General features: G+C 48.7%; 5 protein-coding genes across 5 annotated transcripts; all 5 read right to left on the bottom strand.

Annotated features, from left to right (window-relative positions):
* Positions 1–313: 313 nt before the first annotated feature.
* Positions 314–1612, bottom strand: ABA3 (Molybdenum cofactor sulfurase; the record flags this gene model as incomplete). The annotated part of the gene is made up of 1 exon (XM_064850242.1): positions 314–1612. The coding sequence occupies one exon, from the start codon at positions 1610–1612 to the stop codon at positions 314–316; it is 1299 nt and encodes a 432-aa protein (XP_064703129.1).
* Positions 1613–3954: 2342 nt separating this feature from the next.
* Positions 3955–5732, bottom strand: LTR84_006681 (uncharacterized protein; the record flags this gene model as incomplete). The annotated part of the gene is made up of 2 exons (XM_064850241.1): positions 3955–4903; positions 5011–5732. The coding sequence occupies 2 exons, from the start codon at positions 5730–5732 to the stop codon at positions 3955–3957; spliced, it is 1671 nt and encodes a 556-aa protein (XP_064703128.1).
* Positions 5733–6695: 963 nt separating this feature from the next.
* Positions 6696–9693, bottom strand: LTR84_006680 (uncharacterized protein; the record flags this gene model as incomplete). Its single annotated transcript, XM_064850240.1, has 3 exons — positions 6696–8977; positions 9030–9206; positions 9258–9693. The coding sequence occupies 3 exons, from the start codon at positions 9691–9693 to the stop codon at positions 6696–6698; spliced, it is 2895 nt and encodes a 964-aa protein (XP_064703127.1).
* Positions 9694–10464: 771 nt separating this feature from the next.
* LTR84_006679 (uncharacterized protein) lies at positions 10465–12948 on the bottom strand (the record flags this gene model as incomplete). Its single annotated transcript, XM_064850239.1, has 2 exons — positions 10465–11922; positions 12118–12948. The coding sequence occupies 2 exons, from the start codon at positions 12946–12948 to the stop codon at positions 10465–10467; spliced, it is 2289 nt and encodes a 762-aa protein (XP_064703126.1).
* Positions 12949–13468: 520 nt separating this feature from the next.
* On the bottom strand, positions 13469–15213 carry LTR84_006678 (uncharacterized protein; the record flags this gene model as incomplete). The annotated part of the gene is made up of 3 exons (XM_064850238.1): positions 13469–14106; positions 14188–14729; positions 14810–15213. 3 exons carry the CDS (start codon positions 15211–15213, stop codon positions 13469–13471), a joined length of 1584 nt encoding a protein of 527 aa, XP_064703125.1.
* Between the last annotated feature and the right edge of the window lie 1520 nt (positions 15214–16733).

Here is a 16733-nt window from a genome sequence, read left to right as displayed (position 1 = left end):
AATTGACGTGCAAGACGTATGAAGACTCGCGTTCAGAGGTGCAGGAAATTCTATACTTCGGAATTTACATACGGACCCAGTCATTGCTCTGAAACCAAAAACGCCCATCTGCTGTTAAACCAGCGAAGGTCAAAGAAACACTGAAAGAAACTCGTCTGTTTAGTTAACAGACCTTAAGGTCCTCCAGCCTGCCGAGGACTGTGGTAACACCACACGCTTCTAATAACGCCTCTAAATCCTCAAGATTTGTTACGCTGTCATTTCTTTGTGGCTTTCAAGGCCACCATTACAAGAGTGATGAACGTTTCATCGCTCAGCTCGCAGGGTTCGCAGCTCCCAAAGTCCTCCAGTGAGTCTTGATTTCAGGAAAAATTTCAGCGGCCCGTGCAGGGAAATCTTCCACATACTGGCTCCACTCTGCTTTGCCACGGTCACAGAGCTTGACTCCACCAAACTGTCCAGATGCTTGAGCACCATACGACAAACGGTAGTGGCAGTAGTGGCAGTGACCCTTGTTCGCATTCTGGAGCAGGTCTACCAACCCAGTGAACATCAATCTATCGCTCTGCTTCAGGATATCCGAGTATCGAGCATCCTCCACATATTTTGCATTGGAGTCAATGCGGTTCCAGAGCTTGAAGTTCTGGCGCGTCGCAGCCACGACGTCTTCAGTCTCGGAGTTTCCTATCGTCAGACCGTCTTCGACGAATCGGTAGCGTCTCATCATCATGTGGATGGGTCCACCAAACGGTCGTATGAAATCAATCACGCATCGGTGCGCGGGCGAGTGTGCCCAGGCAACGTCCAGTGCCCACAAAACCTCGCGAGCGCGTCGGAACGATTCTTTTCGTAGACTTTCATCGACATATGCAAAAGTACTGTTGGTCTCGCCTTCTGCACGATGCTTGTGGAAGGCCACCGCATCGTATAGAGTGTCTCCCAGCTCGGCGAGAATTTGGAGCTCTTCTTCGTTGAACCAGATTTCGTTGAAATCGTTACACCTCAACGCAGCAGCAATGGTGAATCGCACCAGAGCATCGCAGTCCCGCATACGGAACCAAGTCTTCGGTGATTGAGCAAGGGCATTGACGTATCTGCGGAAGAGCTCCGAATCTCTTCGGTTGCTGCACTTGTCTCCCGTGATCAAAAGGAATGCTCGATATTCACGAGCCATATCCTCAGCACCAGGGGTGCCCCCGAAAACGGTGTCGAGTAGCTCGTCTAGTTCAAATCCTAGGAGGCTATTGCCTCCAGAAACATCTACGAGACCACCACGAAACTCGGCAATGATGCCGATCTCAATGATTCGTGCGAATGCAATGTATCGTTTCCAGTTCGTGAAGTGTGGGATCACGCATCGCGTGTATTCCCATGCGCAGGCGAGAGTTTCTCCAATCACTCTCTCAGGCAGGTCGACACTCTTCAGATCATTCTCAATATCCGCTGGATAGAACCAGGTATCGCAATGTCTTGGGGGGGCTTTCTTTTCGGCTTTCTTCGCGACTCCATTCGTTCCATTTACCTGAACTGCAATGGGCGTAACATCGTTGACGTAGCCATTACTTGGTGGATGCTCTGCCACAGGTGCTTCCATGACTGTTGTGGCTGACATGGTTCTTGAAGGTCCTGAAAGAATTGGGCACTGTGACCTTCTGGCTCCTGAAACTCTATGAAGGTTTGATCAGAGTCTTACGGATTTAAATCGAGACCTAAAATCCGGAAGGAAAAGGGCGACAGTCAATGATTCTCTCTTGGACTCCAGTCTTCGATCCCTGACTCCATCATTGAAATATGTCACAGCCATTGGACTCGGCAGGGGACTTTATCTTAGCGATATCCGGATAGCACTGTCTGGCTCGGTGTTCATCGACCCATTCGATGCAGGTATTATGTTCTTGAACGGATTCCTGCATTCTTCAGTCCCAAAATCATTTTATACCGCCGCTGAGGGCGATCATCTTCGTCGGATCAGGCCCAAGAGTCCCCACGCCCGGGTTAAGGCAGTGCGTGAATCAGAAGGCATTTTGACAACGAACAAGCATTATCCCTGGTATGGAAGAGTGTCACCGGTCGAAGGCAGCGGGCCGCACCGGGTAAGATTGATGCGTTGCATTACTGCAGCGGCATCGGGAAGTGGATAATTGGGTTTCGTTTGCCGTAGTCTGATTTCTTCCCTCGTATGCTCATTGAAGTTTAATGTCTGCGACTTGTACCTTCGCGTGATTGTTATCATCGCAATGGCCTTGAGTCAGAACCTTTGCAGATCTATGATCTCAATAGCGGATGTAAAAAGGCGAAGCGGCTCCATACCGATGGCGCTTGGGATTTTGGCCAGACTTAACACTAACAAGCGGTGAAGTGTTGAATATTAATACTCGAGGAGCTAGATAATGTCAGGATGAGTGGGGTCGGCCCCACGTTGTTGTGTTGTCACCAGCATGAGGTGGCGTCCGACTTCCACCAATGATTTTGGGCAGCATGAGTTCCCAGGATTTGTCCTTAATAGTGAACTAATTGCACTCAAGCCCGGCCTCGACATCGAAACACTGTGACGAAGTCTACCTTGTCCCTAAGTGCCTCGGCATGCAGCATGTAATACATCCTTTGGATCGCTACCCGGCACATGACTCGTGAAGCAGACGATGTCGACAAGAGGCACCTAGAGGACATGGAATGTTTCTATTCACCTGCTATTGGTAGTGAGTGCTCGTAATCGAAATATAGTAACATAATGATAAAGTCCGTCTGAAGCGAGCCGGACCAGTCGAATCAGCGTCATTGCCTTTTTTCTGCACTGGCGGTTCCTCAGATACCGGGCAGCAGCATTTAAACGAGGGGGATCAAATTAACACATTGGACAAGCATTGGCCGATGAATTGAAATCTAAAGCAGTACCCTCTTCTTGATGATGCGTTGGCAGCCAGCGACGACTCAACTATTATGCAAGCGTACAAGTTCGTCCTTATGTACAAGCTGCTTGACCTTCAGAGGTTGAGCGATGGTAGGATGGTGGGACTGAGGCTTTTGGAGAGAAAATGTGCGAGGTCCTCATCTTCGAGAGTAGCCCACCAAAACTGTAGTGGGACCGACCACACCGATGGAACGTTCCGACCTTGAAATTCTAGTATCCAATTTATGTTAAGTCCTAGCCTGGGGATCAATGATAGACTGGGTAGCATTGTAAACTGTCGCCCCTCCAAAGAGGCACATTTCTCTACACTCCAGTCTTCATGTCGCTCGTACAACATACAGTGGATGAACATACGGGCAAAAGATAGCTAGCTCACAGTCACACACGTGCATACCTATCTCCATCCTCAAGGCTTTGATTCTTCACACTTCGTTCTATTTAATGAGAGAGAAAGAGTGGCAACTGCGCGGCTTGGATATTTTGACTCCGTGCGCTTCAAAAGGCAATCTCTTTTGGCCATCTCTATTGTATCCGCCGGCTCGAGAAACCTCGCGCAGAGGCTCGAAACTAAACACGTAACACGATCGATGCGGAGCTACAAACCAATTTTCGGCTGATGCTCTGAGCAAACGAAGAAATCAGGACTGGGTCCTTTCAAAAGGTCGAGCTGATGTGTTTAATCATGCGTACGGCAAATAGGGCAGCGACCCTGTAAAGTAACATGGCAGCGATATTTCAGTCGAGACTCAGGGATGAGCCGAGCTGTGCGAAAATGACCATTATCCATGCAACTTGTGGTGCTGCGTGATACAAATAGTATTGCAAGCCATGATATTCAACAATATCAACGCCAAGCTCCGTCCATGTTGGCGCAGAGGGAATGGGAAAGTACTAGTTGTTACCAATTGATGATAATTGACAGTTCATGCGCTTAAGAGATTGCCCAAACAAAAGTGTAAAAAGGTGCATGATATTATTAACATTAACTCGCGAACATCCTCACGGTGAGAATCCCAGCTTCTTCGGCCCAGTTTCTTAATGAATCAGTGCCCTAAGAAATCATAGATAGCTTGGAACTTTGCACATCCTGAGTCCACAGCGTCCGTTTGCTGCTTGCTCAAGACAGTCAAAAACTTGCCCTGAGCATTTGGTCCATCCTCTGCGCGAACACCACCTCCGATTTCTCCCATAGCCGTAGGTACGGTTGGCCAAGGTGGCCTGCCAAAGCCGTTGGGATCTTTGGCGAAGTCCGCCCAGACCTTTTGCACATATGTACTCAATTGAATCTGGAATGGCGTGGCACCAGTCTTGTTATATGTTCCAAGGACAATGCCGATCTCAGAAGCATGGTACACACCTGCATCCACGAAGATCTGCGAATTTGGGAAGCTTGCGTTGTAATAGTACCGATAGCTAGGAATGCCAACTTGTGCGGTCTCGAGTGCCACCAAGCGTGCTGGACATTGAAATATGAAGTCTGTGTAAAGGGCAGCCAGTTGTCTGAACTCGCTGGAATACCCAGAGTATGACGCAAGCAAGCCCGCGATTTCCGCATCAGTCGCCAACGGGAAGAGCCCACGAACAAATGATGTGGCATTGGCGGCGCTAACGGAGTACAAACGACCCTCATGCGCGTTACTACCTCCCAGAATAGGCACTCGCGCAATCTTGGAACTTCCAGGGTTGGAATCCAGGCGGTTTTTGCGGGCATAATATGCACTAGTGACATTGTCGTAGATTGGAACCCAGCCAAGACGGTTTTGTTCATTGTAGTCCTTGATCTTGGTGGCGGGTAATGCACGCATGCATGCAAGAATTTGTGGGTTATTAGTCTGAGACGCTGAAGAATTGCCGCATCCCATGGCAGCAACGAGAATATTCCAGGCCGCAGAGTAGTCTGCTGGGACTGCACGGAATGTCGAAGTTCCAGATTCCATGATAGCAGCACGGAAGGGAACTGGCTGAGGTGGTACTGTGAGCAGGTTATCGACACTACAATGAACAGTTGCATTAGCGCCCATCCCGGATCTCGTCGGCGACTCGATGAGAGTTTGCCACAGAAGGTATGCAATGCATTGAAACGGGTGACTTTGACTTACCTCGCAGCACCCGCACTTTCTCCGAAAATAGTCACTTTGGTCGGATCACCTCCAAATGCCGCAATGTTGCGTTGAACCCAATCGAGGGCCAACCTCTGGTCCAGAAATCCAGCATTTCGCTCAGTGGCTGGTACCTGAGGAGACCCTGAGAAGCCGAAGACGTTGGTACGATAATTTGGTACCACAACAATAACGTCGTTGTTTGCCGCAAGGAAAGAGCCATCGTACTTTTCAACCGCATTGGAACCATAGAGAAGGCCCCCACCATACAGCCACACCATGACTGGTTTTGGCTTCCATGCCGGCTGAGGCACATAGACATTCACGCTGAGGCAATCTTCACTTTCACCTGCTGGGGGAGGAGGTGTATTGAACCATTGAAGGATCGACGCCCGTCGCGGATTTGGATAGTTAAACTGTTGAATGCATGCAGGTCCGGTCTTTGAGGCATCTCGGGGTGTCTTCCATGGAGTTGGGCGTTTGGGGCCAGCGAATCGCACAGGCTGTGCACCAAATGGAACACCGAGGAAGGCATTTATTTTCGTTCGACTTGTAGACACTGTTTGACTAACGCCGACAACGACACCGGCGTCAGTATTTGCTGTGGGGCGGAGGTTCCAGTCCACCCAGGACTCGGTGGTGACGTCTTCACTTGATAGTGCAGATAGAGGGAATAAAAAGAATGACAGAAGGACCGCAACGAGGGGATAGATGTTCGCCATTTTGGCAAATGTGAAACTCATCGCTTGCTTGAAACCAAGATCAAGACACAGGTTTGGAAACGATCAATCGACCAAGAGTGCTTCCCATGTGATACTTATAACAAATCATAAAGGCGACAGATCTGCTTGCGCCATTCCTCCTTCTCTTTTCGATGTGGAGTGATTCCACCTGATGGCCGCTATCCCATGGCTCGAGAAAGAAAGAACTTGTCTCCAGCACCTGGGATGAGAAGTAGCGAAATACCGAGAAACATGGCTTGAACGCGAAATGCGGAGAGTCCAGGCAAATTCAATTTCGCTAGCCAGCCTGAGGTTAGGCTTGTGCGCAGTCTTGACCTAGCGAACACCAAAGTATCCATGCTCCTCGTCGATTATATGAGTTCTCGTCCTATGTCTGCCGTAAAGAATGAGAAAGAGAAGGTGAACTTGGGAGAAATCTCCGGTGGAGGCCAAGATTCAAGCTCATCCACCGGCATGCTATCCTGAAAGCGATTGAAATACCGCTCTGGCGATTGGAGATAGACTCTGAGAGCTCCGCCCATCGACCCAAGAAAAGCAGGTCTGGGTGGTCGTGCGGGGTATCCCTGTAGGTAATGATCCCCTTGAATGCTCATTTACCCTGGCAGGGGTAGAGACTCCAAGATTAAATCTCCTTGAGAAAAAGAAAAAGAGATTGCAAAGAGCACCGTTGTTCTAGGAATCGGATAAGAGAATATTTCGATTAGCTACAAAGCTTAACAACCCCTTGTCAACATCAATCTTAGGTTCAACGAGGAGGGATTCGGGCCGCTGGGCCTCGAGTAAAGAAGCTGCGAAGCTCGTATCGAAAGGTAGGTACGTGATACTTTCGCAATGGTTGTTCTTCCCACCGGCTCAGGCACACCCAGTCTAGAGCCGATCCCCCGCATCACGGAGTAGGTGATCCGTACGCCGTGTCTATTCTGGTTAATGATGGGCAGAACCTTAGATTTCGACATCCTGCATCTTGACCTCGGCATACCCTTCATCAGCACACACAGCCTCTCCAAATACTGGAGTCAGGTCGTGCGGAACGAGATATGCGTCTCGGGACTGGGAATCCGACGCATGATCGGAGAAAAGTCCTGGGAGTTGGAGATGTGTGAGTGAATCGTCCTGAAAACTGCTCTCCTGGCTCTGTGATCTATGTTGCGATTCGGTATGGGGTGTACTGTCATCAGGGTTTTGGTACGGGCCAACGTATGGTTTGCTCTGATGGCGCGCAAAAGTTGATACACGTGTATGAGTAGTGTAAGTGTCTGCCTCAAGATATGTCTCGCCTGAGGTAAGACCTGTTAGCTCTGGAGGCGAAGGCTCTAGATGTTGGTCTTGCATGATAAAACTTTCATGGCTTCCAGAATGATATTCCAACCCATGGAAACTATGATGAGTCTGCAACGTGGGTCGGAATGTAAGAGGGGAATTCCAGTGAGGTGTTTGTGACTGCTGGGACGTAATCAACTGGTCCTGAATCGGTGATCGTGGATTTTGTGACAGTTGATTGCTTTCAACAATATCTCCTGCAGAAACAGCAAGCAACGCAGAACGGAGTGCTTGGTCTTGATCATCGACCTCATTCCACGGCTCATGATTATTTGAGCCAAAGCTCATGGCATTTTGAATTTCCTCAGCTTCATCAACCTCAGATTTGCAAACAGGAGATTGGTCAGAACTCTTGGGCGTGCCACCAGATAGTTGGTGATCATCGTGCGGACCTGACTCCATTCCAAGTTGCTCCTGTAGAACTGTGTGGTATTTCCTGTCAAACCTTGCCAACGGTGGCCCATGAGCTTTCGTGGATGAAGTTGGACTTCCTGCCATATGATCTAGCAAAATATAGCTTGCCTTGGAAGAATCAGGCATTCCCAGTGCGGAGCGTGGCATTTCAAAGATGTTCGCTGACGTGCTGTCTTTGTCGTGGCTAGGTCTCCCAAGCCCATTTGGAACCTTGAGCCCAAAAGCATAGTGATTGGTTGTGTCGTGAAGGTGATCGAAGGTAGATTCAATACCTGCCGTGCTGTCAAAAGTAGCATCTGCCCGAGCCAGATCTGGCCTATCAAGCGGTTTAAAGGAAAGAAAGCCTTCTGGATCAATTTCGATGTCATCCTCAATCCGTGGGTGGTGCAAGTGACTTGGCCTACATGCGTCTGGGTCTCCGAAAAAGAAGTTTTCGCTCATAAAGGGAGCATTGCTAGGGTCTACTTGGATCAGTGCATCCATTGCAAGAGGAGGCATGCCCAGTTCAGCCTCGGGTGGCAGAGGGCTGTTCGTGGCGAAGCGCTCAGGTGGAGCAATGAGCTTTTGCCAGAGTGTCGATCCAAGAAACCCAGCCGGTGCTTCAGAGAACTTCCAGAGAAGGATAGCCATTAGTTTTGGTAAAGGATTCCCTGTCTCGCCTGGGGGAGTAGCCCAGATCTCCTGCATGATGGTCAAACTCTGGAAGAATTCACCAACTCTTTCGTTCGCTGCTTCAATAGCCGCTGGGTCCTTAGAATCCTCTGCAAGTCTTTTGGTTTCCGTAAGTGATGTGAAGGTCGATGCCCACCATCTAGACTGGAAAATGGGTCTCACTTGTCCATGCTTGGAAACAATACATTGCTCCGCCATGGGCTCTCGGATCTGTTCCCCATTCTGATATACAAAAGTCACGGAGTGCCAATGGCAGTATTTTAACTCTTGGGTTGCGCTATTCAACAATGCCTTGTCCTCGGAGCCAAATTCTAGCTCAAATCCGATGCCGAGCTTGGAATGAGGAGGTGGAAAATTGTCCATGAGTTGAAAGCTTACATCCAGTATCACGATCTCACCAGGGGCCGGGCCAGACCATTCTTTCATGTTGTTTTGTAAGTGAGGAAACGACAGCCTCCAGTCGATGATATTCTCAAGTGGCATGGATATTCTGCTCTCTGTTGCAGTCTGCAGCTTCGTATATTTGTGTATTGCATGTTCGGGATCACCTGGCGGGCTAACCCACATTTCGAACTTCATATGCTGAAGACTGAATAAATCGAGCATCGAATCGAGCATCGAATCATTGGAGTCTGGTTCCCAACCACTATCTTGATCAGTCGAGTTGAATCTATGACGTTGTAATAAATATCTTCGACCACGATGTCTTGTAGCTTTTTGTTGCTTAACCAGGTGCTCTATAGAATTATGATAATATTTGCGGCCGTCACTTGAGCCAACCTCGCCGGATAATCTGGTGGGCTTTATCAGAAGGTCCCCTAGATGGAATAAGCTTGGCTGGTTTGAAGGTCAGTCAGCACAACAACTTACACTCAGGAATACCCTTGAGGAAGCGATCAAGAACTTGAATATGGCTCGAAACTTGCTTGCGCTCTCTCACTTCACCTGTTGCCTGAAGAATATATTCTGCAATAAGCATGTTACGTCCGAACAGCGTAGTACGTTGAGAATATTTCTTTTTTCCCATCCATGGAATTGCTACCAGGGCTGTGAGCAAGTTAGGACTATGTTCTTGACATCATGAAAGTTGCGGCTTACCATCTTGAAATGCAGTCTCAATTTCGTCAGACCATACTGGCTTCCCATCTTTGCCAAATTCTTGTCTCTGGCGACCCATGTATTCGAGGTATTTAGGATTATGGAGAAATGGCCTCTTCGGGTCATATAAAGCTGTAGGCCGGCATGGTACTGGGTGCTCGATAATACGCTCTCCTTTGATTGCAAGATTACTGCTATCATTGGAGCCTAGCGTTCGTTCTGGGATGGGGAATTGCGATTCTTGTTTCGAACATGGTGCCTGGTTTTCAATGCCTTCTCGCCTTTCGATTGTCGGTGACTGACGCTTGGTCTGACGATTTCGGGAGGCAGTCGCCAGTGATTGGAGGTTGCCAGATGACTCTGCTAGAGGGAAAGCTGTAGGAACATGCAAGCCGACGCCCTCAGGCAAAGAACCTACGGTATGCAGAATGTCCATCAAAGCGTCATGCGCCCAGTGCGTTTTTAAAAATGCTCAGCAGAATGGAAGAAAAATGCAATGGAGAGCAGTGAACAAGAACAAAAGACTTTGGAATGAGTGTTTGGGAATGCTTGAGGATGAACGGAGTGTCGAATGTTGACAACATTATATGAACTAAATCCGCAGATCGAGTGCTCGTGCAACCCAGTCCTCCATCCTTCACAAAATCGACCAGTAATTGATGGATTTAAGACCCACGGACTTTGGTTGTTAGACTCGTCCAAGGAAATCACCAGTAAGCAAGACACGCAATTTCACGATCTTTGCAATCCTTGCCGCAGGGACTCGAAGTGTGAAGGACGATGCAAGGGATGGGAGATGGGCAACGTTCGCCTTCCCATATCTGCCAAGTTTTTGATCGACAAAATCGTTAGCATCAGACGAAAGAAAAAACTACCTTTGGCACGAATTAACGATGGAGAAGTACTTCCTTTGTGAAATTCAAGCGAAGCTCAAGTGGCATCGCGGCATGATTGGATGATTTGGTCGCCAGCTGTGGCAAAAGCATAGAGTCAAAGTTGACTTGCCTCTTGACGGCCATTCCGGATGAATACTCATTCTACGTAGTGTGCATATGACTGAAGGATAAAGTCCAAAAGGGCTGGCTGGTAAGTCTGCTCGAAATCGAAACGCATAAGAAGGTTCGATGTGATTGAAATAATTCAAGGATGTCCGGCGCGACCTGCATTTTGTGTCTGCAAGGGATAATTTGGGGGTGGGCGAATCTTTTCAGAGTGGCTCAGCATCGTCTCGTGCTGCATCAGCGTTGAATTTCTTACGGGCCGAACCAGTCAACTTGTGGTGAGCCAGAATGTTTTGATGACTCTGGACTTTCTTTTCCATGGCGCGGATTTCATCTTCAGGAGCAATGTTTTCACCCTCTGCAAAGTCCAGAACAAGTCGACGGCCAAGCAAATGCGTGTTTTCGAGAGCATCCATGGCATTTTCGGCTTCTTTGGCCGTGACGAATTCTGCGAACGCAAAACCCCTGGCAGTGTTGTCGAACTTTCTAGGAAGACGGACAGTGCGCAACTTGCCATAGGCACCAAACAATGCACGGATGTCTTTCTTAGTGGCCTCAAAAGGAAGATTTTTGATGATGATCTTGGTCTTCTTGGCATTTGCTTTCTTGGAAGCATCGTCCTTCCGTCTCTCCTCTGCCGCATCTGTCGACTTTTGGGATGCTTGAACGATGATTTCATGGCCCTCGACCATCCTACCGTTCATGGCCGCGATGGCCGCGTCTGCTTGGGATTTTGTGCGGAACTCAACAAAGCCAAATCCCATACTAAGCACCTCTCCAGGACGTTTGGCATCAGTCCTCGTCTTAACCCTAGCTGAGAGAAACCCAGAAAGAGGCTTGAAAGCCTCGGCAAGTCTTGTGGTGGAAGTGGTAAAGTTGAGGTTGCGAACGAATAAAGTGGCTGAAGGCGTGCCAGACATGTCCACATCGTCACCTTTCGTGTCCTCCATCCATATAGGACTTTTTTGACGCATCCAAATGCCTTTCGGTGCACGCTCGAGGTACAACACTGATCCTTTCAAGTTGCGGTATGCCAGTTGCTTCATTGCCAATGTTGCGAAAGAGGGTTCTTCATACTGGACGACTGCCATCGTGCCAGTCGGAGGGAATACTAATCGACTGACATTGCCATACTGACTCAGCATTTGTGAAAGCTCTTCAGAAGTGGTCCCATAGGAAAAGTTCTTCAGTAGGAGCGTACAGTCATCTCGCGACTGGTCCGTAAACGCCTCGAGATTCATGCCTTGGGATGCCAAATATGTTTTTGTCTCCTTGATCACACTCGTCTCCGCGTGAGCTTGTTTTACAGCGGCGTTTGACGATGATGGATCGAGCAAATCTGATTTGGTAACACCGAGTCTGTTTGCAACTGATGCCAACACGGCATCTGGGTTCATATACAATGAGTTCCAGCTGAAGGTCGAATTGGTTGTCTCCGACTTCCGCTTCAATGCTTTTTGTTGCTTCAGTGGCAACTTCGAGATCTCAAACTCATTCAATTTCTGTGTCTTTTTATCAGATGCTGGAAGGATGTGCATGAGTCTCCCCTGGAAAGCTTTTCCGTCTAATTGGATCAGAGCTCTCTCTGCAGCGGAGGGCTCAATGAATTGCACGTAGCCCAGACCCTTGCCCGTGGACGTCCGTGTGTCCGTTACAAGGTGAACCTGTACTCCAGTCAGAAAACAATAGCCATGAAGGGTTTTTTTTCGAAGTAGAAAGGCAGAAAAGAAGTCAGAAGTGAGAAGCATCTACTAAAATACTCTTTCCCGTTCACATCATATGCACAAAGCATAAGCTGTCCCTATCAGGAAATCATCACGCAAATGGAGTGCTATTTCAACAGAGGGCTGTTTTCTTACCTCAGATATCCTTCCATACGGAGAGAATGCCTCCCGAACGGAGCTCTCCGAAGCATTGAATGGAAGGTTGCGGACAAATAACCGAGCGTTTGGAATGGATATTGCTATCGATGTCTGTTGATCTCCATCTTCATCGGTTACAGGCTTTGCGGAGTCCTCCTGAGGATCGGTATGGAACGGATCTGCTGGCTCATCCAATTCCGCCTCCACGGTCCTTGGGAAGACATCCGGATTTGGATCTTCCCCCTCGATGAGATCCAGCAGTCGACTTGTCTTTCCGCGAAGCCAGTCACTGTCGGAAGCCTGGACGATTGGAGACTCCGCTTGAAGATTGTCCGCAGGATCTGGCGTTCCGGGTGGAGCATCTGACCGAGTTATTTCTGCACTGGGGCCTTCCTTCTCTTGTTGAACTTGAGAATTGTGCTGTCGAGCCATTTCGCCGTCGTCGCGTGCTTCCCGTTTGCGCTTCTTCAAATGATATTCTTGGCTATCCTGAGCTTGGCATGATCGACGGAGAGAGATAGGAGCAGCCTGCCCAGAAGCATCCCGCTTCAGTTCCACGGGTTTGGCCAGAGTTACCGATATCTTGGACATCTTGACAAAAGACCTATTAAAGTATTTCACCGCCGACTTCGCAGTCTCATGGTCCATGAAGCCCAGGAAGCCGATACGGCGGTCTGCCACAACATGGGAATCGGTTACGGTGAATTTGGAGGAGAAGTGTGACCGCAATTGTTCGGTTGTCATGGAGGGAGGCAATCCAGAGACGAAGATTCGAGTCACAGGCGCGGGCTCTGTTGTTGAATCCATCATGTTCGAGAGTTCATTCATTGCAGAAGGGATCCGCGACTGATTGAAGGGTTGGAGACTGGAAAGATGCAGGCACAACTGGTTGCATCGATCCTTCACATATATCTGGGTATGCAAGTGCAGAAAAAAAGTTCATTTCGAAAGTGACTTTGCAACACCGAATTCGCGCCGCCCTAAGAGTCTGACCCTTCTTGGCTTACGCCGCTTTGAACACTCGTTCTTCTCTTCCGAAGTTCCAATTTCCGAGAAAGCCATTTGGCATCCAGTTCTTCTGATGACAGCCATTGAGGGAGAGATGCTTCGGGTGACTACAACTCTAGGAGTCTCTCATGACTTGAGGACTATTCGCGTCGGAAACTACGATGGAGGCTTAAACAAGCCTTCGAGTGTCCCAGACGGATGGTAGCGGCTTTTACACAATGAATCAACGGAACCCCATCGAAATCGTTTCCTAATTGAAGACTATGCGGTCAGAGTCGCGACACTGAAAGAGGATGAAAATGGCTCTATCGCATTAGGTAGGATTTGTGGTGCATGTACATCACTGCCGCCAGGATTCATTATCGAAGAACAAGAAATCAAGAAGTGATGCTTGTTCATGATGTTCTTGGATGTGATACAAGTGGTTCAATTCAGATCCTTCATCGGCCATCCGAAAGCCTTCCCCACAGGTCGTTTTGACGGCCATCGCATATGACCTTCCGTCCATTTTGTCTGCATAGCTCTTCAGTGTATTGATCATCAATTGGATATCCTCCGGCATCCCACGAGGGGGTACAAATTGGGATCCTTCTTCGACGAGGTCTTGCAACCTCCGGCAAAATTCCGAGACGGTTTCTTTCAGTTCTTCCATCATGGAATCTTTGGAGTTCTTCCAGATTCCGTCTGTGAGCTCCAAGAATTTCGACTGTACGGTGAATGAGTGTCTGATTTGCAACCAATACGGAAAGGGCAGAGAAAACACCACTCTGGACGGGAGATTTAGAAAGTGATTGCATATTGCTTTGACTGCAGACCAGCAAGACGAGAGAAGAGCTTGTCGATCTAATCCCGTGATTTCTGAAGATGAGGATAGTTCACCGTTGAAACCCCCGTCTAGCATTGGCACGAAGTCATTCTCTTCCAGAGCAACTTGTAAGATATGCACCCGGACAGTATGGTAGCACATCGCCAACAATGCTGCGATAATGTCAGTGAATTAACTTCATCATCATATATCAGTCCCAGAGATAACTATCTGGCGAGGATTGCTAGACTTACAGGCTTGCGGAACCTCCTGACGGAAGCAGCTTCCTACTTCTGCGAGATCGCTTTCAAGCGTTGCAATCCGCATTGACAAGAAAGAGGAAAGGTTAATGGTTGTTTCTAGAGCAGAGCTATGCAACGCTTCCTTGGTGATATCCGTCATCCGCTGCATTCGGACGAGCTGCACCAGATCAAAGTCTGTCTGGTAGTCTGCGGTCTCCTCAAGCGTTCGACAGCAGTGTTCGGCGTATCCACCATATTGTATGGTTTCAAAGTCCGAACTGCAGGTTCTGAATCTAATGACTCGTGAATCAGCGTCATCTACTGATGAGGTGTGCAGAAAATTGACGAACATGGATCCAAGCCAGTATGCTCCTAAGAATAGCCTTCTTTCTGCTAACGTCCTAGGTTTAGAGCTGAACGTTGAATCTTCGTTTTTGCTTGCCATGCCTGAGGATAGCTGTGGCTCTTTGTCCAGTCCAAGCTCGGCAATGAGAGCAAGAACCATGTGGAAAACTCGAATGCATGGTGGACCATTTGCCCTATCGACATGGGACCTGCAAAGCATCGGAAGTCAGAAATATTTCAGCAAAATGGAACAGGTTGCGAAAGTGCATCCTGGGAGTAGAACTCTTACCAAGCCAGGTATACGAGGAGTCCCTCCAACATTCCCACATCTTGAGCGAGACATGTCATGAACCTCCGGCAGATTTCCTCTCGAATCGTGCTAACGAGACTCGAGTATTGACACTTATCGTGTTGGCTCCTCGCAGCCATCAGAATGGCTAGGTAGAGTATGGGTTTCTGCTGGGCCAAACTCTGTGCTGTTGTACTAGAGGCGATCCTGACGAATGGAAACAGCGGCATCATATCTGAGCAAAACAAATTCAATGACGAGGCAGCGTCTTGTTCGGGCAACAACGCGATATCCGTGGCAGGAGACGTAGTGTCTCCACTTCCAGGACTGCTGCTTTGGAGGAATAACGAGGTTGGCGACGTGCCCCGCAGGTTGCTTGAATGTGTTGAGAGCATCTGGGACATGGAGTCGACTTTTGATTCCAGCCGAAGGATAGCCCTATTTCCCGCCAGATGAGCACATGTTCAGAGTAAGCCAATGTGGATGGTCACTTGCATCTCTTTGCTTGTCCGACTGTTGGACAGTTTATACGGCTGACTACCATGTTTTTGAATCGTGCATCCCTTGTTCAATCTATGACATCTTGGTTGCCATATGTAAGTATGATTGGGAAGCGAAGTGCCGGATGGGTTATTATCTTGAGGCTTACCGCTTGCACTTGCTTTTCCCAGGTTCCAGTTCGCACTTGGATTTTGCTTTCGCACACGTCTGACATGCTTTCAACTCTCGTAATCTTGGTCGGCTATAATTCATAACTTAATGCTCATGCAGTTCGAACTTGTCTCGCAAACCGGAAGTCCAACGGATTTACTACGTGGTCGGGGTCGCCACTTGAGTAAATGGACGGGTGGTCTGTGGCTGAAACGGTGTGCCTCGGTGGCCCAGGGAGTCCGTATAGTCGTGGTTAGTGATGCTGGATATGCCTACAGTGCAGGTCCCCAAAAGTTCCCTTACTTTGTATCGACCTCATCGAGCTTTGGAGATCTTTATGAATTAAAACCGGTCTGTTAGAGACCATGAAGTGTACCCCCAGAAACATGAGAGGATAGCCCTCCAAGCAAGACGAATCCATGTTTCAACCCCTTTCCACTGTTCAACAGCCTTGAGTTGTTGATTCGACTATCACGGCCTCCCGAGTTCCCAGCTGGTTTCAAACCATACTAATGGATCCTTCCGTCTTGGTGGGCAAGTAAAGACATACAATCGACATACATTGGTAAACTAGTAGTCAGTGAGGGGCCGAGAGCTTTGTTCCTGTTCCGGATAGTGCATTGTATAAACAACAACACTCTTTCTGACCCCTTTCTGACCCCTCCTAGGCCATAAACAGGAAGTGACTAACACATAGACCTCGGCTCTAAGCTCAGCTTGGTACGGATAAGGCATAAGATAGCCAGCTTCGTCAACAAGTAGCCCGGGACTCGGCAAGCCCAAGCCAGTCTACCGATACTTCATATGAACTTACTGCTACTATAATTGGATGCGGTATTTTGAAACCCCGTGCATCCCGCCTTGTGGAGCCGTTTGTTGTGTTAGAAGCATTCGTCCTTCATTTACTAGCATGACCTACCTCGTACCTCGTACCTTATATCCACAGATTTGGGTACGTCGCGTATCCTCTCGTTTACAACCTGAGCAGACAGCTCTCATGAACTTTCGCGAGCCCGTGATATCCTAGGCACCGATTCACCGGGCATCATGGCGCACCCAGATTAACTAACATATGCATGTCCGCTTTCGCCAGATCCATCTTCTCAACAGCATTCCACGGAGCATAACCGTGTGTGGCCCAGGCTCAATTAAAATGCCTGAGGTGCAGACCGTACACGTCTGTGATAGTGCTGCGTCGTTTGATCAAGTGGAATTCAGCAAGGAGGCCTGAGGATAGGGATAGCGAAGAGATATGACGACCCATTGGTCAGTT

Source organism: Exophiala bonariae (genome assembly GCF_035927105.1).
Source record: "Exophiala bonariae strain CCFEE 5792 chromosome Unknown scaffold_25, whole genome shotgun sequence".
Classification (NCBI taxonomy): domain Eukaryota; kingdom Fungi; phylum Ascomycota; class Eurotiomycetes; order Chaetothyriales; family Herpotrichiellaceae; genus Exophiala; species Exophiala bonariae.
Note: the sequence above shows the minus strand (reverse complement) of the source record. Positions and strands in the feature narration are given on the sequence as shown.